The sequence below is a fragment of the Loxodonta africana genome, chromosome 5 (genome assembly GCF_030014295.1).
Source record: "Loxodonta africana isolate mLoxAfr1 chromosome 5, mLoxAfr1.hap2, whole genome shotgun sequence".
NCBI classification, from domain to species: Eukaryota; Metazoa; Chordata; class Mammalia; order Proboscidea; family Elephantidae; genus Loxodonta; species Loxodonta africana.
Window position 1 is genome coordinate 84,602,138 of NC_087346.1, and position 25,761 is coordinate 84,627,898.

Below are 25,761 nucleotides of genomic sequence, written 5' to 3' on the forward strand. Positions count from 1 at the left end.
TGGTTGCCGCTGCTTCTACTTTTCCCCCAGTATCTAATTTTTATGCAAGAAAGGAATCATCTAAACTTTTGGTTTGCTCTCCCTTTTTGCAAAATGAGCTCAGTCTGTCTGCTGACATCATCTGCCTGGTAGCCACATGTTGTCTGTAGAAGTCAACCTTTTAGTGCTGAGCACTTTTGAGTGGAAGAGGAACACACTTCAAAGATCAAAGCTTTTATGTATTTGAGACTTATTTTCCCAAAGTGAGTGTTTTCTAGTTCTAACAAAATTCAGACATTGAGACTGGATCAGTTTAAATATTTGCTTCGACTTGTACAATGCCATACACTGGCGTGTAATTAAGTGATTGGATCAGGCTTTCTTAACCTTAGGTCCACTGATGGGCTTCAGGTGGTATAAGTAATCACTGCAACTATAGGCAGAATATTGTGCCTTCTTCCCATTTACTTCTTTGTGGAAGAGGATTCACAGCTTTGATTAGGCTCTCAAAGGAATGCTTGACTGCTGTGGATGATCCCTGTGGGAGAGTGCTGAATGCGAAGTCTGAAAACCTGAATTCTTTAGCTCCCAAGAGCTACTCAACCAGTTGCCGTTCAGCCGGTTCTGACTCATGGTGACCACACGTGTGTCACAGTAGAACTGTGCTCCATAGGATTTTCAATGTCTGATTTTTCAGAAATAGATCTCCAGGACTTTCTTCTGAGATGCCTCTGGGTGGACTTGAACCTCCAACCTTTTGGTTAGCAGCTGAGCAGGTTAACTACACCACTGAGGGACTCTGCAATAACAACTAGAACTTGAGAAAGACATTACTCTTCTGACCATTAGTCTCCTTATATATAAAGGAGAAACGTGAATTAAGTCAGAGTTCCCCCCAACTTTGTGTACATAGCCATTTTTGTACTATCTTTGTGATTATTGCCATATCTTACTACAATTCATATTATTTAATTAATATTTTTCCTTCAATCTGTGCACTTAAAAATACAATTTGTTTTAAAAAGAAACTGTATATCACCTCTGTAAACAGAAAAACAGCATTATTTTCTGTAATTAAAACTGAAGTTATTCATACACTACTTAAAAATTATTATTCTTACTCCATTGGTAGGTGTGCCACTCTTGAGACACACTAGGATGATGGATATTTTCTGTTTGCCCCTGCAGATCCACCCTCCACCCTTCTCTAAGCCTAAGGGCCTAGAAGATACTTCCTCTACAGAGGCATTAAGAAATGAAGGACTCTGGTTTTATCTTCTGTACACCAGATATGATGGTGGGCCATGCTGCTTTGGAATTGGCCTCCCTGGTCTCAATGTGAATAATACAATTCTGGAAGAGTAGAGGCCAGTGGTGGTGCTCATCTTTCAGATACAAAGAGGTTGCAATCACCAAAATAAGCCACAGGATGGAATGGTAATCAGAGTGCTTTGACCAATAGGGATCTGTGCTGATGGATGGTTGATGAAGGCTCTCTAGAAATTAAGTAGATGGTCATTGTGTTAAGGTACTGCTTGACATAAAGGGACTAAAAAATTATAGGTTCACTGAGTCTAACTCGAGTCACCACAGTGGCATTCACAGCCTCTTATCTAAATACTAATTCTGGAGCACCTCGACTGAGGGGAGATCAAGTCCCTATAAGGAAGAATCCTGTGTTGTGTCCATATGGGTATACCATGAAAGTAGCAAGCCAGAGGGTGGAAGATTAGTACTGCAAACGTTCATGGGGCTGCTGACATTTCTTAGGAGCCAGTAGTCTGGGGCATACTGGGATACCCAATTCGTGAAATTTGCAGTCACTTCATATGCATGAGAAAGCTGGACAATGAAAAAGGAAGACTGAGGAAAAATTGACACATTTGAATTATGGTATTGGTGAAGAATACTGAATACACCATGGACTGCCAGAAGAATGAACAAACCTGTCTTGGAGGAAGTACAGCCAGAATGCTCCTTAGAAGCAAAGATGACGAGGCTTCACCTTGCTTATGTTGGGCATGTCATCAGGAGGGACCAATCCTTGGGGAAGGACATCCTGCTTGGTAAAGTAGAAGATCACAAAAAAGAGGAAGACCCTCAACGAGATGGACTGACACAGTGGATGCTAGAATGGGCTCAAGAATAACAACAATTGTGAGGATGGCACAGGACTGGGCAGTGTTTTGTTCTGTTGTACATAGGGTCGACAGCACATAACAACAACAACAACAATATTTTTATGTGTGGATTCAATGCTGCTTTATGCATATTTTTAATTTACTGCCACTGACTTCTTCTCTGTGATGACTTTCAAAAGATTGAGACTGGCATCCCTATTCTCCTGTCACTGACAGCAGCTGATCTCTCAGCAGGTGAATCACAATGGTTGTTATATTTGAGCCTATTGTTCCAGCCACCGTGTCAGCCCACCTTGTTGAAGCTTTTCCTTTTTGTCACTTATCCTTTATTTTACCAAGCATGTTGTCCTTCTCCAGAGACTGGTCCCTCCTGATAACATGTCCAAAATATGTGAAACGAAGTCTCACCATCCTTGCTTCTAAGGAACATTCTGGTCTTGCTTACATTGGGCATATCATCAGGAGAGACCAATCTGTGGAGAAGGACATCACGCTTAGTAAAGTGGAAGGTCAGCAAGAAAGAGGAAGACCCTCAACGAGGTGGATTGACACAGTGGCTTCAACAGTAGGCTCAAACATACTAACTATTGTGAGGATGGTGCAGGACTAGGCAACGTTCTGTTCTATTATACCTAAGTTCACTATGAGTTGGATTTGACTCCATGTCACCTATCAACAGCCTAACATAGTGAAAGGAAAAGTTACTGCAGTTTGCACCACCTGACAAGAAGAGAGAAGCGCAATGCTTCCTGGACTTCTTGTGTTTTGAAGACTACATATACCACATACTGGATAACTTGAAAAACTGCCAATTTTGAGTGATGCTTAGTGTAAGAGGTCCATGCTACAGTGTAAGCTTTTCTGTCACTTGGGCATTGTGACCCAGCAAACTCAGAAGTACTGGAAGTAAATACAGTATATGGCAGGCAGAGATGCTACATGGAGCCTTTGGCAAGCCCTGGTAGGAGAATCACAGCACAGACAGTAGGATTTTCTTTGTGAAAAGTAGCTCTTAGCTTGCTGGTGGGCCCTAATAGCGAGAGCATGACTGATTATGGGATGCCAAGCAATTATGCTATTCGAGTTGCCCTTCTTGAAATAAGTGTTATATGATCCATGGGATACAAAATTGAACACACACAGCAGCATTCCACTGTAAATGGGAATAGCATATATGACACCAGGCTTGTATAAGTCTGGAGAGCTCAAATAAATTACACAAGTAAGTGGTTCAGACTTCATGTACTTCCTTTTGTATAATTTTGAAGTTTCTCCCTCAATCTACACATTTGGCCTCATGGATTTTGCATATGACTAGAATAACCATATGTCCATATTTACCATAAGTAGTAATGGTTTATACCTGTTGTCCCACATAATCATTAAAGATACGCTTTCACTGTCAGAAGTGTCCCAGTTTGGAGGACAATTATATAGCTACCCTGTTGTCAGGTGCCGTAAAGTTGATTTCAACTCATAACAAACCCATGACAGAGTAAAACTGCTCCATAGGGTTTTTTGACTGTAAACTTTATGGAAGCAAATCACCAGATCTTTTTCCCCCAGAACCTCTGGGTCGGTTGGAACTGCTAACCTTCCAGTAGTAGCTGAACGCTTAACTGACATGTTCAATAAATGAAAAGGAAAAAGTAGGCATCTGGTCCATGAATTTCTGCATGGTATTGTGGTATCAGCTGGAAGTAGACAGTAAATGCACTACAGTCTCACTCAGTGGGCAGAATTTTAAGTGGTATATTGGTTGTCTACTTTGTGTGGAAGGTGACATGACCTGAGATATACAATTTCTCAGGAAAGTTCCTCCTGAGTACAATTAGTGTCAGATTAGTCAGCTGGCCAGGGGCTCGGAAAGAATAAAACTGGAAGATTGGTGATGAAGATGAGTAGAAGACAGGCTGTTTGGATATACCTCTCAGAGTGGGATATAGTATGAAGCTATTTCTATGTCATGTAAGTGCCTACTCGAGGAGAACCACAGTGGAGAAAATTCTCAGTAATCAAGGTGACCTCCTTTTTCCCCAGTTACTTTGGCTACGGTGATAGGGATAGAGGCTCTTCACGGGCTCAACAACATGAGCTTCAAATTGGCTACGGTGATAGGGATAGAGGCTCTTCACGGGCTCAACAACATGATAGTCCCTGCACCAAACCTGATCTAGCTGCTCCACTATTAAGTGCTCAAGCTGCTAATAGCAGAAGCCAACACTGAGCCCCTGATTGGACAGCGTTCACCAGGGGAATCAGTCTCACAAATACATGCTCTGAATTACAAAGAAGGACCAGAAGGGCAGTGTGTGGAGTGTAAATGAAAAAGCTTAAACTCATTAGGTAACGGGAACAATTCCATTCTCCAGCTGTTACTATTGCTGTTTTGCTAAGTTCTCTTGGTGAAAAAATCAGTTGGTAAAGAAGAAAACTGCTATGACTCAGTAATATCATCTATGAACTTTATTTCATTTAGTTCTCACAACCTTATGAGGTAGGTCTTAGCCCCATTATGGGAAGAAAACACAGACTCAGAGAATTAAGTCTCACATTCAAAGTCATAGATGGCAACATGTGATGTCAAAGTCTGAATCCAGGTCTGTCAGTATGACTTTTACCATACTGCTTTTTAGGAGACTGCCATGCTAAAGTAGGTCTCAGTGGGTATCTGCTGGCTACTTCGGAGGGTATTCTTTCACCCTTTCCCTTTTGCCAGAGCCACCAGGGGTGGTAATTGAATTTTTATCTCTGGTGTTTCTCCTTAAGTGCTAGTCTATGGAGTAGGGTGAACAGAAGCCTGCCTGAAGAGTGGGAGAGAATAGGTGGCAGATGCATATTCTACTATGATGGGAATGACAACTCGAAGAGGAAAGGTGTTGCATTCATCGTCAAAAAGAACTTTTCAAGATCTGTCCTGAAGTACAATGCTGTCAGTGATAGGATAATATCCATACGCCTACAAGGAAGACCAGTTAATACGACTATGATTCAAATTTAGGCACCAACCACTAGGGCCAAAGATGAAGAAATAGAAGATTTTTATCAGCTGCTACAGTCTGAAATTGATCGAACGTGCAATCAAGATGCATTGATAATTACTGGCGATTGGAATGTGAAAGTTGGAAACAAAGAAGAAGGATCAGTAGTTAGAAAATATGACCTTGGTGATAGAAACAATGCCAGAGATAGAATGATAGAATTTTGCAAGACCAACGACTTCTTCATTGCAAATACCTTCTTTCGCCAACATATACACATGGACCTTGCCAGATGGAACACACAGAAATCAAATTGACTATGTCTGTGGAAAGAGATGATGGAAAAGCTCAATATCATCGGTCAGAACAAGGCCAGGGGCCAACTGTGGAACAGACCATCAACTGCTCCTATGCAAGTTCAAGCTGAAACTGCAGAATATCAGAGCAAGTCCATGAGAGCCAAAATATGACCTTGAGTATATCCCACCTGAATTTAGAGACCATCTCAAGGATAGATTTGATGCATTGAACACTAGTGACTGAAGGCCAGACGAGTTGTGGAATGACATCAAGGACATCATCCATGAGCAAAGTAAGAGGTCACTGAAAAGACAGAAAAGAAAGAAAAGCCTAAGATGGATGTCAGAGGAGACTCTGAAACTTACTCTTGAGCGTCGAGCAGCTAAAGCAAAAGGAAGAATTGATGAAGTAAAAGAACTCAACAGAAGGTTTCAAAGGGCCTCTTGAGAAGACAAAGTAAAGTATTATAATGACATATGCAAAGAGCTGGAGATGGAAAACCAAAAGGGAAGAACACGCTTGGTGTTTCTCAAGCTGAAAGAACTGAAGAAAAAATTCAAGCCTTGAGTTGCAGTAGTGAAGGATTTCATGGGGAAAATATTAAATGATGCAGGAAGCATCAAAAGAAGATGGAAGGAATACACAGAGTCATTATACCAAAAAGAATTAGTTGATATTCAACCATTTCAAGAGGTGGCATATGATCAGGAACCAATGGTACTGAAGGAAGAAGTCCAAGCTGCTCTGAAGTCATTGGCGAAAAACAAGGCTCCAGGAATTGATGGACTATCAATTGAGATGTTTCAACAAACACATGCAGTGCTGGAGGAGCTCACTCGTCTATGCAAAGAAATATGGAAGACAGCTTCCTGGCCAACTGACTGGAAGAGATCAATAGTTATGCCTATTCCCAAGAAAGGTGATCCAACCGAATGTGGAAATTATAGAACAATATCATTAATATCACATGCAAGCAAAATTTTGCTGAAGATCATTAAAAAACGGCTACAGCAGTATATCGGCAGAGAACTGCCAGAAATTCAGGCCGGTTTCAGAAGAGAACGTGGAACCAGGGATATCATTGCTGATGTCAGATGGATCCTGGCTGAAAGCAGAGAATACCAGAAGGATGTTTACTTGTGTTTTATTGAGTGTGCAAAGGCATTCGACTGTGTGGATAATAACAAAGTATGGATAACACTGCGAACAATGGGAATTCCAGAACACTTAATTGTGCTCATGAATAACCTTTACATAGTTGAAGAGGCAGTTGTTCGGACAGAACAAGGGGATACTGATTGGTTTAAAGTCAGGAAAGGTGTGAGTCAGGGTTGTATTCTTTCACCATGCCTATTTAATCTGTATGCTGAAAAAAATAATCCGAAAAGCTGGACTATATGAAGAAAAACGGGGCATCAGGATTGGAAGAAGACTCATTAACAACCTGCATTATGCAGATGACACAAGCTTGCTTGCTGAAAGTGAAGAGGACTTGAAGCACTTACTGATGAAGATCAAAGAGCACAGCCTTCAGTATGGATTAAAACTCAACATAAAGAAAACAAAAATCCTCACAACTGGACCAATGAGCAACATCATGATAAACGGAGAAAAGATTGAAGTTATCAAGGATTTCATTTTACTGGGATCCACAATCAGCATTCATGGAAGCAGCAGTCAAGAAATCAAAAGATGCATTGCACTGGGCAAATCTGCTGCAAAGGACCTCTTCAAAATGTTGAAGAGCAAAGATGTCACCCTGAAGACTAAGGTGTGCCTGACCCAAGCCATGGTATTTTCAATCAGATCATATGCATGTGAAAGCTGGACAATGAATAAGGAAGACGGAAGAAGAAATGACGCCTTTGAATTGTGGTGTTGGCGAAGAATATTGAATATACCATGAACTGCCAAAAGAATGAACAAATCTGTCTAGGAAGAAGTGTGACCAGAATGCTCCTTAGAGGCAAGGATGGTGAGACCGAGTCTTACATACTTTGGACATGTTGTCAGGAGGGATCAGTCCCTGGAGAAGGACATCATGCTTGGCAGAGTACAGGGTCATTGGAAAAGAGGAAGACCCTCAACGAGGTGGATTGACACAGTGGCTGCAACAATGAGCTCAAGCATAACAACGATTGTAAGGATGGCTCAAGACTGGGCAGTATTTTGTTCTGTTGTGAATAGGGTCGCTATGAGTCGGAACTGACTCGACAGTACCTAACAACAACAACAAGAACATGTTCCTGCTAAGTCTCCTGATGTATCCCGGATCTGATGGAATCTCAGGCATCTTTTTTTTGGGCTGTTTCACTGAACTTTTCCATCAGGGTATGGAGGGGAGTCCAAGTTCAATCGTCAGTCAATGCACTATAATTCCACTCAGTCGGCATAACCTTACTTTTTTTTTTTTAATTGTACTTTAGATGAAGGTTTACAGAACAAACTAGTTTCTCATCAAACAGTACAGACATTGTTCTATGATATTGGTTAACAAGCCCACGACATGTCAACTCTCTCCCTTCTCAACCCTGGGTTCCCTTTTACCAGCTTTCCTGTTCCCTCCTGCCTTCCAGTCCCTGCCCCAGGACTGGTGTGCCCCTTTAGTCTTGTTTTGTTTCATGGGCCTGTTCAATCTTTCCCCGAAGGGTGAACCTCAGGAGTGCCCTCATTATTGAGCTGAAAGGGTGTCCAGGGGCCATACTCTCAGGGTTTCTCCAGCCTCTGTTAGGCCAGCAAGTCTGGTTTTTCTTTTTTGGTTAGAATTTTGTTCTACATTTTTTTCCAGTTCTGTCCAGGACCCTCTATTGTGATTCCTGGTAAGAGCAGTCAGTGGTGGTAGCTGGGTACCATCTACTTTTACTGGACTCGGTCTGGTGGAGGCCATGGTAGATGTGGTCCATTAATCTTTGTACTAGACTTTCCCTTGTATCTTTAGTTTTCGTCATTCTTCCTTGCTCCCGAAGGGGTGAGACCGGACTGGAGGAGTATTCTTGATGGCCACTCACAGGCTTTTAAGACCCCAGACACTACTCACCGAAGTAGAATGTAGAACATATTCTTCTTTTTTTTTTCTGTTAACATTTTATTGTGAACATATTTCCACATCAATACATTTTTTCTCTGAAAACATCATTTTTAATGACTGTATATTATTCCATCCTATTGTTGCTGTTGTTGTTGTTAGGTGCTCTCAGGTCGGATCCAACTCATAGCGACCCTATGTACAACAAAACTGGTTCTACGCCATCCTCACAATCATTGTTATGCTTAAACCCATTGTTGCAGCCACCGTGTCAATCCATCTCACTGAAGGTGGCTTCACCTAGTATGGTAGCAGTTGAAATGCTGCAAATGAAAACCATGAAAAGGAGAAGAGGTGGAGAAAAGATTAACTAATGATTTGAGTTTGTATTGTGAATTGAATATTTGTACCTCAAAATTTTATGTTGAAACCCTAACCCCTGTTGTTGTTGTTGTTGTTATGCTTGAGCTCATTGTTGCAGCCATTGTATCAATCCACCTCGCTGAGGGTCTTCCTCTTTTCCACTGACCCTGTACTCTGCCAAGCATGATGTCCTTCTCCAGGGACTGATCCCTCCTGACAATATGCCCAAAGTATGTGAGATGTAGTTTCACCATCCCCATTCTTGCTACTAAGGAGCATTCTGATTGCACTTCTTCCAAGCCAGGTTTGTTCGTTCTTTTTGCAGTCCATGGTATATTCACTATTCTTCTCCAATGCCACAATTCAAAGGTATCAATTCTGCTTCGGTCTTCCTTATTCATCGTCCAGGTTTCACGTGCATAGAAGGTGACTGAAAACACCATGGGTTGGGTTAGGTGCACCATAGTCTTCGAGGTGACATCTTTGCTTTTCAACACCTTAAAGAGGTCTTTTGCAGCAGGTATGCCCAATGCAATATGTCTTTTGATTTCTTGACTTCTGCTTCCATGAGTGTTGATTGTGGATCCAAGTAAAATGAAATCATTGACAACTTCAATCTTTTCCCCATATATCATGATGTTGCTCATTGGTCCAGTTGTGAAGATTTTTGTTTCCTTCTTTTTTTTTTTTTTATGTTGAGGTATAATCCATAGGGAAGACTATGGTCTTTGATCTTCATCAGGAAGTGCTTCAAGTCCTCTTCACTTTCAGCAAGCAAGGTTGTGTCATCTGCATAACGCAGATTGTTAAGGAGTCTTCCTCCAATCCTGATGCCCGATTCTTCTTCGTACAGTCCAGCTTCTCAGATTATTTGCTCAGCATACAGGTTGAATAAGTATGGTGAACGGATCCAACCCTGAAGCACACCTTTCCTGACTTTAAACCATGCAGTATTCCCTTGTTCTGTTCGAATGACTGCTTCTTGATCTATGTACAGGTTAGTCCGGAGCACAATTAAGTGTTCTAGAATTCCCATTCTCTGCAATGTTATCTATAATTTGTTATGACCCACATAGTCAAATGCCTTTTTTATAGTCAATAAAACAGAGGTAAACATGTTTCTGGTATTCTTTGCTTTCAGCCAGGATTCATCTGACATCAGCAATGATATCCCTTGTTCTACATCCTCTTCTGAATCTGGCTTGAATTTCTGACAGTTCCCTGTTGATATACTGCTGCAGCTGCTTTTGAATGATCTTCAGCAAAATTTTGCTTGCATGTGATATTAATGATATTGTTCAGTAATTTCTGCATTCAGTGGGATCGCCTTTCTTGGGAATAGGCATAAATATACACCTCTTCCAGTCGGTTCACCAGGTAGCTGTCTTCCAAACTTATTGGCATAGATGAGTGAGTACCTTCAGTGCTGCATCTGTTTGTTGAAATATCTCAATCGGTATTCTGTCAATTCCTGGAGATTTGTTTTTCTCCAATGCCTTCAGTGCAGCTTGGACTTCTTCCTTCAGTACCATTGGTTCCTGCTCATATGGTACCTCCTGAAATGGTTAAATGTCGACCAGTTCTTTTTGGTATAGTGACTCTGTATTTCTTACATCCTTTTTTTTGTTTTTTAATTTTTATTGTGTTCTAAGTGAAAGTTTACGGATCAAGTCAGTCTTTCATACAAAAATTTATAAACACCTTGCTATATACTCCTAATTGCTCTCCCCCTAATGAGACAGCGCATGCCTTCCCTCCACTCTATTTTCATGTCCTTTCGGCCAGTTTCTGACCCCCTCTGCTCTCTCAGCTCCCCTCCAGACAGGAGATGCCAGCATAGCCTCATGTGTCTACTTGATCCAAGAAGCTCGCTCTTCACCAGTATCACCTTCTCTCCCACAGTTCAGTCCAATCCCTGTCTGAAGATTTGGCTTTGGGAATGGTTCCTGTCTTGGGCTAACAGAAGGTCTGGGGACCATGACCTCTGGGGTCTTTCTAGTCTCAGTTAGACCATTAAGTCTGGTCTTTTTATGAGAATTTGGGATCTGCATCCCACTGCTCTCCTGCTTCCTCAGGGGCTCTCTGTTGTGATCCCTGTCAGGGCAGTCATCCATTATAGCCAGGCACCATCTAGTTCTTCTGGTCTCAGGCTGATGTAGTCTCTGGTTTATGTGGCCCTTTCTGTCTCTTGGGCTCATAATTACCTTGTGTCTTTCATGCTCTTCATTCTCCTTTGCTCCAGGTGGGTTGAGACCCATTGATCCATCTTAGAGGGCCGCTTGCTAGTGTTTAAGACCGCGCACATCACTCTCCAAAGTGAGATGCAGAACGTTTTCTTAACAGATTTTATTATGCCAACTGACTTAGATGTCCCCTGAAACCATGATCCCCAAACCCCCTCCCCTGCTACGCTGGCCTTCGAAGCATTCGGTTTATTCAGGAAACTTCTTCGTTTTTAATTTAGTCCAGTTGTGCTGACCTCACCTGTATTGTGTTTTCTTTCCCTTCACCTAAAATAATTCTTATCTACTATCTAATTAGTGAAAACCCTTCTTCCTCCCTCCCTCCCACCCCTGTCCAGTATCCATCAAAGAATATTTTCTTCTTTGTTTAAACTATTTCTCCTGTTATTATAATAGTGGTCTTATACAATATTTGTCCTTTTGCAACTGACCAATTTCACTCAGCATCATGCCTTCCAGATTCCTCCATGTTATGAAATGTTTTGCGGATTCATCATTGTTCTTTATCAATGCATAGTATTCCATTGTGTGAATACACAATAATTTAATAGAACATATTCTTTGTAAACTTTGTTCTGCCAGTTGAGCTAGATGTTCCCTGAGGTCACGGTCCTCACAGCCCTCAGCCTAGCAATTCAGTTCCTCAGGGAGTTTGGCTGTGTCTACGGAGCTACCATGACCTTGCAGTGGGCAGAACTTTAAATGGTACATCTGGTTTGTGGAAGTAGAGATGGCCTAAAATACAGATCTATACTAACTTATGGTCAGTACCAGATTGATCAGGGAATTGGAAAGAATATGGGAGACCTGGACTGGGCAACATAGGAGGAAGTAGAGAGAATGGAGTAGGAGGCTCCTTTTCAAGGGTGACCAGATCTAGGCTTGGAACCTCCTTAATTTAGGCATATAGCCCTGGCTGATACATACCTAGTCTTTGTGACAAACAATGATCATTTTCTGGGTCCCCTTCTCCCACCTTATATTTCATGACTCTTTTTGTGTTTCTTCTTCCTCTTGGAGGCCTCATCCTGCAGATGCCTTCAACATTGTTCTGCGAGAGCTTGTCTGATTCCTTCTAGCTCCTGCATTGCCCCCTCGGCTGCGCTAGGAGCCTCTCTGTGTGGTTTCAGGGGCACCCTGTTCTTGGCCTTTTCCTGGTATTTTTCACGTGTGTTGTGGCCTTGGGGTTGTTTATTTTGCAGTGTTTTTGTGAGATAACGTATGTAAAGTACTTGAGCCTGGCCTAGAGTGACTGTTACTGTTATTATTGTGATTGTATACTTGTCAATCATCACCATTGTAAGCTCTGTGAGGAAAGGGTATATATCCCCGACGTCTAGAACAGTGCCTAGGACATTGGTAGATACTCAATAAACTTTCAGTGAAGGACTGAATGAATTGAATAAAATGAGTGAAAGAGTAGCAAAGATGGGGGTAAGTATGCTTTTCCTAACCATTTAAGTATAAAAACAATAAGCATAACTCCTGATACTTTCAGTGAGAAAAATTCTTTATTTAAAATAGGTTAGATGATTTTTACTAGATTAAATAAAATACTCTACAAACAAGACTTTTAAATCCAATATACCAAACCCAGTAATGCCAGTCAAGGGTTCTCCACCAATCCCCATTAAATAAAGTTTGAATGAAATAGCTTATAATTCTGAGAACATGTGTCTTTGCTTAGAGAAAACCTTCCAAAGCAGTGTCACATTTCCTGGATATAATAGTGGTACGCTAGTAGGAGCAATTCTATAACACCTAAGACAGCTAAACAACAGTGGTTATCAAATTCGGAGACCCTTAGACTTGCTCTGACATTACCGATAGTATCTCTAAATCACAGTGACAACCCATACATTTATTTCGATAAGAGAATAAAAGCAAGAAGGGGCCTACATTGCTGCTAGCCACTTTTATTTATTAATATATGCTTGGTGCTGGTAATACCTTTGCTGCAGAAGGTTAATAAGTGTTTTAGCAAAAAGATACACTATCGGGGCAAAGCTGAGAAGCTTGTGCATACAGGACGCAACTATCTCAAGGCTTTCAGGGCTCTTGGAAATGCCACGCATCATGCATAATCTGGGGCTGCTGGGCCTTGTTTCCTGGCATTGACGTTTGCATTGTGTCTGGGGTTGCTGTGGTATCGGTGGTGGCTTCTTCCTGGAGACCCAGGGGCGTGGTCATGTCAGCGGTATAGGTCCCATAAGCATCAGTTAATCCAGGGGTCACCAGTGGGTCATTGGCTGCTGGCGTGACCTTGGGGAGTCCCCTGCTCTGCCCTGCAGGGCCCCGTGCCAAGCTGGCAATGTTGCCGTTAGGGAAAGCAAGAAGCCCTCCGTGGGCACCAGTAGCTACATCTGTAAGGAGAGCTGGGTTTTCTGGATTGGCTGGGTTGGTCTCTGGCATGGCGGAGCCTTGTGCACCTCCTTCTCCCTTCTCAGGGCCTTTGGTTGCAGTGACTGGGGAGTCAAATTCCAGAGTAAAGTCACCACCCATGGCTTGATTAGTGGGCATTCGCCCAAAGCTGGACCTTAGGCCTCCAAATCCTGGGAACACAGCTCCATAGGCCATGGGGCCTCCTCTGCCCCCCTAGAAAAAAAGCCATTCATCAGAGACACCATTATCACATATTATAACTATACCATGCAATTGTACTTGGTCAGATTCACTGAGAAACCATAAAACCTGGTAAAGAACAGGGAGTTGGCTATCAGCTTTGTGGCAGCGCATTGCCCCTTAAATTGGCTTTGAAATCTAAATGGAGAGAATTCTGCATTTTTATGGGTGTGGGAGGTCACTTCTCTGAAAGGGAAATGGAGACCCTTCACCATGTCTGGTTGGAATGGAGGGAAGGGGAACAACAGGGCAGCAGGGCAGAGCCAAGCCCTAGCAAAAGTTAATGTGTATTTAATTTTAAGAAAATAATTAGCAGTTGAAATGGGTAATGCCACCGTAAAAACAAACAAACTGAAATCCATGACTAAATTTGTTTAGGGATGCTTTGAAGGACCTTGTCAATAGCATTTCTCAGTACCCCTCAAATGAACTCCCATGTAAGTTTTTTTTTTAGAACTAAGTATTAGAAAAAGCTTGATTAAAGCTTGATTTCTCTGAAGGAAAAGAAATACTTTCTTCCTGTGGACAGTTCGAATTCCAGAACTGAGCAGGTTTCCTTTGTTGTTGCTGCCAGAAATTTTGGAATGAAAATCATGGGTGAGCTATTTGTAGTAGCAATTGTGCCAGACTTTGTGACTTCGTATCCATATTCCTATTTCCTTATAATTTTGACTCCTTGTAAATTAGATGTTCAACTTTTTAAATTATATTTACTGTGAATTTTTTCATAAGTTACCCCACAATCTTTGAGAATGAGGCATAATATAAATAAATTAAAAGTTGGTAATAATTATGTACTCGAATTTTGAATTTTCATCCAGTTGTGTTAGCGTTATGTAGATCGAATTCTCTTTCCTCCTACCCTCTCCTAGTTCTTCACACTTCATATCTCAGTTTTGGCATCATTTCTTCCAGAGTTCTGTGAACCTCCAGGCTGGACTCACTGCCCCTCCTCTTAGCTTTATTGTTACCCTTAGCATATGATTTTGACACTATTTGCCCTTCTACTATCTTTTCCATGGATTAGACTAAGCATCTTGAAAACAGGGAGCTTATCTTATTTATCTTGTCTGCATAGTATCTTGGAAACCCTGGTGGCATAGTGGTTAAGTGCTACGGCTGCTAACCAAAGGGTCGGCAGTTTGAATCCACCAGGCGCTCCTTGGAAACTCTATGGGGCAGTTCTACACTGCCCTTTAGGGTCGCTATGAGTCGGAATCGACTTGACGGCACTGGGGTTTGCATAGTTTCTTTTTATGGGTCTAGCATACAAAAGGCACTTAAAAATGTTGAGCTTTTTTTTTTTTTTGTGATAGTATTTTTTTTTTAATGTTTGTCCATCTAGTAATGATTAATTTGATAGGATTTTTAGTTGATAGCAATTTGTTACTTCTTTATGGTTTTTTCTTTGTTTTGTTTTGTGCCCTAACAAGTGCATAGCGGGTAGAAATTGCTGACAGAAAAAGTAAAGCTGTGTGAGTCTATTGATCTCAAGTTTGAAATTTCTACTATGCATAGATAATGATAACAGAATGAGAGAATACTATCTTTGACTTATCATCTTGAATATTACAGTACTCAAAATTTAAATTTGGTTAAATTGGTTAATTTCTAAATTTTAGAGTCTGAATTTACTTGCAGTGCTGTTGAATTTGTTGTCCTGAGGGGTAAATGGCCTGATAAGGAATGGGAACTCTGTGCACGCATATCTTTTTGGGTTTGATGCATTTACAGTTCGGTAATGATGGCTGATCAGGAGAGGTTTCTCCTGTGATCGCAGACAAGAGATGAGGCAAAGCCAGTCCTAGCTATACCTTATACAGTTTTATTTCTAGGCAGCATAACATAAAGAAGAACAAAGTGTTATCAACTAATGGGCATTACTCTTCTTAATCTAATAGGTTGAAACCTGCTTATGAGAAGCTTTATTTTTGAATAATAAAAAAAATCAGGACTTTCTTCTTGTATCTATTATCCAAAGCATGAGTCCTGAGGTTCCGTGGGATTCTTCTCAATTTTAACTTTATGTTCAAGAGTGGTCATCACTGAGAAATGACTCTACAGAAAACGTGATGAAATCTTTGGATGTGCTTTGGAATAAAGCTTTTGGTTTTGGAGTGGAAAAGTCTGAGTCTCATGCTCTGTGTTGGCGATATTCATGGCCACTGTCTATTGCAGCCAGCAGTCTGTGACTGTTCTTCCCTGGCTACTACTCTAAGAAGAAGAGTTTGAAGACATTACTCACCGCTATTTCTTCTGAGCTCATGATGCCAAGTCTGGCAGGGGCGTTCTGTTAAAAGGGAAACATTGTATCATATTTTGAACCGGCTGCCTTCTATTACCTTCTTAGCTACACAAAACAAAGTTAAAACTCATTTAGTTTTCCCTTAAACCTTAATACTAATGCATGTTACAGAGGCAGAGTAGGAAGAGAGGTGATTGAATAAAAGCAGCCAATTTGTACAATTCAGATAAAAAAATCCTTTAATACCATTGTGTGTGTGTGTGTGTGTGTGTGTGTATGTGTGTATATCTGGTCAGAATTATTCAAATAGGAACTACCCCTTGTCTTTTAAGTTGCTAATTTAGGCAGTTAGAGCATATCTATTTGTGATTTATTGTGTGAGGCCTGGATTTTATAATTTTAGCTCTTAAGGAAACATTTAATTAAAAATGACATTTTAAATAGAATATACACTTACCAATTGATTTGCTCCATAAGACATGTAAAACATTCCTGGATAAAGCTAAATATAAAGACAATAGTCATCACAAAATGCATTTTCCAGGGGAAAAACTTTTAAGTAAATTGCAAACACAGAAATGGTGTGATAAAACTTACTGGAGATTGTTTATTTTGTGGCACTGATCCTTGAGATATCAAACGGGCAATTTGGAACATCTTTAAGTAGTAGAAAATTGATTAAGTAATTCATATTTGCCATAGCACATGCAAATCCCCATTACACTAACTTCTAAGAGTTATCAAAAACACATTTTCAGATGGGTTTATATGAAAAAAAAGAATTTAAGGTTTAAAACGCAAAGAAACCCATGATACCTCAAAAATAGAACAATTTTAAATTTTCATTTTTTCTTAAAGTATAGAAATCTTTTTCCAAGAAAGTATTGAGATCTGTACTTACTGGTGGACTTTGTGGACCAGCAAAATCCATTCTTGGCAACTATATCACAGATAAATATTAAAATTACCAAACAATCAAAATAGACAAAGGTGAATCAAGCATACTCTCAACTTGGTTTATGATTATAATAAAGTTATAATAAAATCTAGAGTGAATTTCCCTATTTTGCTTTCCTTTAGTCTTTTGGGGGTATGACCCTAGAGTTATAATTTAACTGTATAATTGTCTTTATTTGCTGACATGACTCAGGGAGATGGGGTATACCTGCCATTGTAGAATAGAAAGACTTGAAATTGGAAATTGGAACATTCTAGACTTTGAATCTAGGCTCTGTTCCTAAGCTTTTGTTTCATCCTGAGCATGTTTTGTAACCTTGATAAGTCTTAGCTCTATCCTTTATAAAAAGGTGGATAATATCTACCTTTACAGGGTTGTAGTCAGGATGATACAAGGGAATTGAATGTTATTGCCTACAATATACAGTAGTATTTTCCTTTTCTGTCCATTGTTCTTTTCTTTACATTTTTACAAGGTACTTTCTGCAGGGTTGTCTTCTCTATAGTCAGGCAGAGAGAAAATAATACAAAATACTAGTTGCTGTGCTGAGGTATCAATCGCTCTTCTCAGTTTTTCCAACACTGAAAGAGATTAATAATAGGAAGCCTGGTCTGTCCTGTTTCCTCTGAAAACTATCCTCTTTTGCAACTCAGAAACCAAGTTTTACAGGTACAGCATCTTTTAGAATCCATGTCTCATTTCCAGTGGCAAAAGAGAGAATGAATATTTATGTTCTACTCAAAAAATTAGTTCCAGATATGTCAGACCAATTAAGAATATATTTGTATTTTTGTGCATTATGCTTGAGGGCTGTGATTATTTACATGTGTCTGGCAAATTGGCTCTTCATTAAATTAGCAGGTGATTCTGATCTGCCATTAGAGGAAATCATTACCTCAGGCTTTGGTGGCTTATCTGATGGTGCCACCTGCTGCTGAATCATTGGAGACTCATTTTGCTGCAAGGGCAGCTGTCCCTGGTGAAATGCAGGCTGTAGCAGGCTCTTCTGGGCTGTGTTCTGGATGGCAGTTGGCACAGTGGGCTGGGGGAAAAGTTTCTGCCCAGGCTGTTGAGGTTGCAGGGACTGCTGTGATGGTAGAGGTGGGGGATGAACAGGCAAAGAATATTCATACTGCAGAGAAATTTAAAAAGAGGGTCAGGAAGGGGATGGTTCACTGAACTGTGGTATCTAAAATTTCTAAATCGAAAGGACTTGGGGTGATTTTTACTTGGAAGTGGCGCTAGAGGACTTGCCTTGGGGCTGCATTTACATAGAAAACTCCAATTTACTCACAGGCTACGTTATTTGGGGAGTCCCTGGCAATGCGCTTGGCTGCTAAAGGAAAGGTTGGAGATTGGAGTCCACTCAGAGGCACCATGTTATTTGGGGAGGTCTGCTTATGCCCACCTCCCTGACCTCCTTTGGGACCACCCCTTTTCTTGAAGATGGGTTGCTACCTGAGCTTCCTGACAGAGTTTGTCCTTTCCCCCTCTAGGTTCCCATAGCAGGCTGTATGTATCTCTATTTTACCACTCTGTCACTGGATAGTAATTATTTGTTATAAGTCTTTGCCCCCTAGTTATAGGCTTTGATTATCTGGTATTTGAATTATTTTCTGTTGATTACTATTACCTGTCTATGCTAATATATGATGACACTGTTGTTATTGTTAGCTGCCATAGAATTGGCCCCCGATACCTGGTGACACCATGTACAACGCAACAAAACACTGCTCAGGTCCTGCTCCGACCCCTTGAGTGGTAGTGGATCGGACTTTGGTCATTCATGGGGTTTGTATTGGCTGAGTTTCAGAATGAGGTCGTCAGGTCTTTCTTCCTAGTCTGTCTTAGTCTGGGAGCTCATAGCATCATAGCAGCATATAAGCCTCCACTGACGGACAGGTGGAGGCTGTGTACGAAGTGCATTGGCCAGGAATTGAACCTGGGATCCCAGCGTGGAAAGCGAGAATTCTACCACTGAACCACCAATATAGAGAAGGCAAATGGGCGAGTATTTTACAGTCTGAAGGTTCGAGCACATTGATGCAAATATACCTGTTGAGTTTCATGTTCCCTTGGTCGCATCCATGGGAAAGCAGAATGTGGTGGAAGGAGACCATGCACCCACAGAGAATTAAGAGATTTCCCAAAGCCAAATCTAGAATACTAAACACATGGGGGGGGGGGCGTTAAAAAGACATGCTTATATTTCATCATTGGCTTAAATGTGGTGTCCATTTTCTTAAAAACCCACAAAAAGTGTAGAGATAGGAAAAGTAAGAGTATTATCGGTCAGTTTTACATGGGCAAATGCTCTCTTTTAAGAGTTTTACATTCTATCCTGACCCAGATTGCAATATTCCCATAAGGTTGTTTGAGATTTAGCTTTTTAAGTATTCAGGGGCCATATAATAAAATTGATAATCCAAGAGAGGTTTTTTTTTTAACAACAACAAAAAAATTTAATGTAGTTTTAATTTTGCCCTGCCACCTTACCCCAGGATCTTATTTTGTTCTAGGCTACCCCAGTTACTCATTTGTTCTTTCAGTATTTAGGATATTGTCTGTTAACAAACGAATTTTATGAATTATAATTTTATGAATTATTATAATCAATCATAATGCTACTACCACCACCATGAATACTTGTAAAAAGAAAAATTTGAAAATAGTAGTTACCTGAGAAAGTGTGTTTAATCCCTGCAAACTTCCCAACTGTCTCATTGTCTATAAAGAAAAAAAGTGGGTTAGTGTTTGCCATGTGTTTTTCTTTTCCGTTGTGACTCTTAACTGATTTCTCAACATATGACATTATCAGCACAAAGTTTGGAGTGGGTCAATTTGAATAAAATAAAAGTAGACACAAATCATCACCGAAAAATGGAAATGTTAAATGTTGTACAAGGTAACAACAGTTCTGCCATTGTTGTTATTATTACTATTAAAATAGTGAGTTTACTTTTTATCATTAAATAAAAGAGAAAAACTACCAATTAAGTGGGGATCACACTGAAACACAAAAAAATAGTTTCATTCAAATGAAGTATAAATGTGATTGCAAAGACATTACTTCATTGCATCTTTTTTGCTCCCATTTAACTTACTTTGCCTTTTACAAATTCAGCCCAAAGAAAAATTTGAAAAAAAAAAGGAGAAACAAAACAAAACAACTCAGCCTCCTTCCCAAATAAAATAGTCATCAAAATAGTAAATATAAAAAAAAATTGGGAAAAATGGTAAAGTATTTTGATAGGTTGTCAAGAAAGCCACCAATTCAACAGAAAGTCAATTTCACTTTTAATGGGAAGAGATTTAGAGTGTTTTGGATTGAGCTTAAGCTACAAAGTGAGAAAAAAGCCCCAGCGAAATTACTTTCCATGTGAAATCAGCATCTAGCCCCTGTAGGTATTGACTGCCCTCCAACTGCTGTGGTGCAGGGACATTTTGCAAGGCCTTGTGAAAAATGTCTAATCATAACTATTTTTCTATTTATAACTGTCAATATTTTTATATTGATATTTGTCTAAAATTTCCACTTTGCTGGGTTTTCTAAACAGAACACATGTCAGTTATGAGAACTGCAATAAGACAAACACAGGATATGCAGCAGGTATCATAGTACAACGTTACAGCTCTTTCCGGGAGTCCCTATAAATAAACTTTATACAGGTAAATTTTCTTTCATATATGATATTGTAAGGACCCCATTGCCATTGAGTCGATTCCGACTTATAGCAACCCTACAGGACAGAGTAAAATAGCCCCATAGGGTTTCCAAGGAGTAGCTGGTAGATTCCAGCTGCCGAACCTTATGATTGGCAGCCGTAGCTCTTAACCACTGTGCCACCAGGGCTCCAGATTTTAAGGAGAAGTAATTAAATATAAACCATTTGTGATAACAGAAAAATATATTTTAATTAATGTAGTAATGATATTATGGTAGTATTATACTAACATATTTTTTATATAATATATATTAATGTCTATTAGCTATTAATTATTAGTATTACTTTGATTCACATATAGGTGACATTTTAAAGATTAAAGCACTTGAGTTTAAAATTGCAGTAGAATTATAAGATGAGGCTCTAATGTTGTAAGTTACTCTAAAGCTTCACAGGACGACAGACATAGACTTCTAAATAGGAGAACTGAGAAGCAGCCCTTCATGTTTCTCCTTTATCGGGAACATACCAATGTCAAGATTATATGCAAACATACCTCAAGGCTCAAACTAGCCATGCCTGGGGTCCCAGGTTGCTGAGGAAACACCTAAATGGAAATAAGAATCATCTTGAGCTCTCTTTGGTGAGAAACTTCCTTAAATGTGCATTGGGAATAGAAAGTCATCTCAATACTTAAGGGCCAACTGAGAGAAAGTTTTGGTTTGTTGCCCAATTGACTTGAGTTTCTGGACAGAATGAAGCACAATTTAAATTATCTGAGAAATTAGCATAATAATTAACATAGTCTTTGCATCTTAATGCTATGCTGCTTTAAAAGTAAAATTTGATTTTGTTTAAAAGTTACGTTAAAAATATATGAGAAGTAACACAATACAATCTAAAAGAAGATTAAAAATGTTTCATATTCTTAAAAATGTTACATATAAAAGCAAGGGGGACAAACTTGAGCTGAATTTCACATGCTTTTCACAAACCTCCATGCTTCTGGCTTACAGAATGTGGCATGGGATCATGGTATTCAGCAAAACCATGCACACAAATCTAACTTTCTTTCCATTCAAAGGGCTTGAAAAAATTCTCTATCATCTGCAGTGAAAAACTATTTCATGTATAAAATGTTGATCTCTGTTTACATTTTTGGACCATCAGATCAAAGGTATTTTTTTTCCCTTAAATAAAAAACAGTATAGCATCAAGCACTATTATTCTTAATGTGTTCATTTAAAACTTGTTAAAAAAAATATAGCTATATTTACAACTAGCTTTTTTAAAAATTCTCCTTCCTAAACCAAGATTTATTAATATGCACAAATACTAGTGAAAAAAAAAATGGAGAATGGAAGAGTAGAAATTAGAATAATTTCTGGACTTGGAGGCTCTCTGTTTCTTTGGATATTCTTGGTATGTAGGGTCGAGGGGTTGTAATGTCTTCCTTCCTTTACACCACAGATATTTTTGGAGTGATCACTAAATGTATTGGGATTATTTTTGTTTTATAAGTAAAAAGTTCAGGAATATTCTCCTAAGCATATGCCCTCCTCTCCACTTTTTCATATAAGTAAAATTCCACCATTTGAGTCATGGTGCCAATTTCTCCAAATTATTCAGTTTTGGAAATGGATACAGTGAAGGTAGTTATGAATGTATAGCAAAATTTCCAGGATAGTTAGCTGTGTAGGCAGGAAGAGTGATTGGGTGTGTGTGGTGGGCATATTGTTCAGGATTTGAAGGGGCATTGAGAGCACAGCCCTCTTCCCCCACATTGACCAGTGTACAGATAATGCATTTTGGACAGATTCAACTACTGGACAAACTATACTTTGTTTTCCATCTGTTCCAAGTCACAAATTAAAGAACAATACAGAAATAGGAGATGCATATCTCATGCAGAAGTAAAAGGGGCAGAACATCTGATTTGGTGGGTAAACAGTGGGCAATCAGAAACAATTGTCCTGTTTTTCAGAAGGACCTGATTGACAGTGGATGGCTGAGGCAGACCCTGATGTCAGTATCAGACAAAGGTGAGCTAAGATAAAAACCAAAAAACTCATTGCCATTGAGGTGATTCCGACTCACAGCAACCCTACAAAAAACCAAACCAAACCAAACTCGTTGCCATCGAGTTGATTCCGACTCATACCGACCCTGTAAAAAGTGAAACCAAACCTGTTGCTGTCGAGTCGATTCCAACTCATAGTGACCCTATAGGACAGAGTAGAACTCCCATAGAGTTTCCAAGGAGTGCCTAGTGGATTCAAACTGCCAACCTTTTGGTTAACAGCAGTAGCTCTTAACCACTATGCCACCAGCGTTTCCAGCAACCCTACAGCGACTTAAATTTTCTTTTATTTAAAATTCATGTTTAGTGTTGGTACAGAAGCTCTATTTTTGTTTGCAGAATTACGATTTTCACCCTTCTAAATATTTTCATCATCTTTCTCCAAAATATTTACCTTTAGAAGGCCCTAGTAGCTAACCTTTTCTATCAAGGAATTAAAATATTCTAGAGTTCATTTGAGGCAGACTATGAGCTCCTCAAGACTAAGACCACTTCTTATTTACCTTTCTCCCTAGTACCTAGCACATTGCTGGATACACGGCAGGTGCTCAGTAAATACCTGCTGAATGCATATGGCAGCTATATGAGGTCTTCATGGAAGCAGAATCACAAGATATTGTCTGGAGTAGTTCAGTGTTAACTATATTGTCTACGTATTTGTATGAGATTACTTCAGTATGTGACAGAGTAGATTAGGTATAGAGTTGTGACATACAATTAGCCCAATGCCATGACATGTTGATTTAGGAAACGTCAGCCTTCAGTCACTAACAACTGAATTTGTTGTTAGTGACTGAAGTAATTTCACCCTAACAAGGTGAATTTTTTGGTTAATTGTTGTTAGGTGCTGTTCAGCTGGATCCAACTCATAGCACCCTATGTACAACAGAATGAAATGCTGCTGGTCCTGTGCCACCCTCACAACTGTTGCTACATTTGAGCCCACTGTTGGTTAATTACTAGCTTCAAATCTATTTACCCAGCCCAGCTTTGTAATCATGGTAACTTGACTAATATTGTCCTTTTTAAAAATAAAGAAAGTAGACTTATTTTTGAGAAATTTTCTCTTTCCAGTTCAATTTCTTCATAGTAGTTGAATAAGTAGTTGATAATAACTTGCTCAAAAACACTAAATTTTTTTTCTAATAGCAAGTAATTGATAATAAAATTATGTCATCATTGTGGATATCTCCCTAAGTCTTTTAAATTTGAATGAGTGGAGTGAGGCTTAGAAAAATTTTTTGAAATATTTAAAATATCTTTTTGAATAGCAAAATTATATGTTTAGGTTTGACCTGTTGCTCTTGGACGATAAGACAGAAGTCTGGGCAACTGTGTGGAAAAAGGCTTCAGGTAATCACACTGTGACTTTCCAATCAATAGGAACTAGCCACTGGGTTAATTCAGATGAGTCCAGGTTTGGGCTCTCTCAGCCAGTGTTCCACCAGTGTTGTCTGGTGTCCAGCAATCAGGAGCCTGTCCTAGGGCACACTCTGGAATACTCTGACTTACCGGAACTGCAAAACTCACTCCTAAGAGGCACATGATCAGTATCAGGTCCTTCATTTTGAAAAGTGGGATCTAAAACAGAATTGGGTTGGAGAAGTAAATCAGATGAATTTTTATTTCAGAATAATTAAAAGATAATATTTTAAATAAACCTGAGTATCTGCTCTTCCAAAAACAATCAGGTTAGAAAAAAAAAATCTAAGTGTTGCTAAACAACTGATTTGATTTTTTTTTTACTGCTGAATTTATTAGTTTTTTTTGGAATGAAATGACAAGTGATTTCACTGACAAGCAGTTAAGAAACAGCTAAGCCCCTTGTTTATGGAGCTACAACCTAAATGAACATGGAGGAATAACTTCCATGCATATATTTTTATTTACTTATTTGCTGGTAAAAATACACACAGGAAAACATACATCAATTCAACAATTTCTACATGTACAGTTCAGTGACATTGATTACATTCTTCAAGTTGTGCAACCATTCTTGGTATTCTTTTCCAAACTATTCCACCACCATTAAGATAAACACACTGCCCCCTAAGCATCTCATCTAATCTTGCCAGTTGCTATTGTTTCATACATATACTTTAAATACTATGTTTAAATTGGTGAAATGAATTATAAGTTTTCAAATCCCTTTTACTAAGTGAGACACTGGTTTATTGAGTATTGTTCTTAGAAGTTTATACTCTGTTTTTCCTCCAGAGCAAATTTTGAAGTGCATTATGTAATACAACCAACAATCATTTCAGAACAAACCTTTATTTACAGACACACAGGGAATATCACTCTATATTTAGGTTACCCAGATAGTCATGTTGAAACCTTTTAAAAATAAATTGAATATTTTAATTTCCATTGATAGTGGAAAATCTGTCTCAAAACTGATTTTCTGCACATTTCCAAAATGAACTAGCTTCCTAGATTTATTCTGTGAATTCAAAGGCTCTTTCATCTTAAGTCAATGGTGGTCTGACTATCCACAAGATTTACTTTCTTCTAATAATTTTCTAAATTAGGTACTAATCACAAATAGTAAAAAAAAAAAAAGTCTTTAGATAAATATTTTTTGCTTAGCTGGATGGTTATTAGGCATGTCTATCCTGGGACATGCAAATGACTTACGATAAACTATTATTCAGCTTTTGGTGATACGTGATGATAAATCTTCTTTATAAAAGCTGCCTGGAGATAGGAAAAAGGAACTTACAGGAAGCACATGTAAATCGTAGAATCACGTTTTACCTGCAATGCCGACAGGCACCGTGCTTTCGGCCCGGAGATGCCAACCAAGATAAGGCTGAGAAAAGAAGACTTAAATTTTTTCTGAACTGTGCCTGGGACTTGCTGTGTATTTCTCATTCAGGGAAGATCAGAAACCTTTATTTAAAGTGCCAATCCACCAATCAAAATGAAGCGAAATGGGGGAAAAAAACCTCTGCTCTGCAATTAACCCACACCCTTTTATTATTTTTAATTGTAACTCAGCCCCTATATTTATTCAGGGAACTCGATTGCAGGGGAGACAGAAAAGGAATAATGGATATGGGTTCTGAAGACAATCATTTTGGTGAGCTAGGGGGGGAAATATATGTAAAACAGGTGGAAAATAAGTCCTTATACAGGTTTTTATCTTCAGATAAAGCT

General features: G+C 39.3%; 1 protein-coding gene and 1 long non-coding RNA gene across 2 annotated transcripts in view; one reads left to right on the plus strand and one right to left on the minus strand.

The window, feature by feature from the left end:
* Positions 1 to 12,232: 12,232 nt before the first annotated feature.
* Positions 12,233 to 25,564, minus strand: AMBN (ameloblastin). The gene is made up of 11 exons (XM_064285732.1): positions 25,360 to 25,564; positions 24,115 to 24,183; positions 21,079 to 21,129; positions 19,537 to 19,584; positions 18,913 to 19,023; positions 17,753 to 17,989; positions 16,801 to 16,839; positions 16,497 to 16,556; positions 16,357 to 16,401; positions 15,900 to 15,944; positions 12,233 to 13,627 (listed from the first exon to the last, which is right to left on the minus strand). The coding sequence occupies exons 1-11, from the start codon at positions 25,474 to 25,476 to the stop codon at positions 13,082 to 13,084; spliced, it is 1,368 nt and encodes a 455-aa protein (XP_064141802.1). The 5' UTR covers positions 25,477 to 25,564; the 3' UTR covers positions 12,233 to 13,081.
* LOC135231444 (uncharacterized) overlaps positions 21,789 to 25,761 on the plus strand; it is a 45,171-nt gene continuing 41,198 nt past the window's right edge. Inside the window, exon 1 of the long non-coding RNA XR_010322090.1 lies at positions 21,789 to 22,564. This is a non-coding gene — a long non-coding RNA (uncharacterized LOC135231444). The remainder of the gene's footprint in view (positions 22,565 to 25,761) is intronic.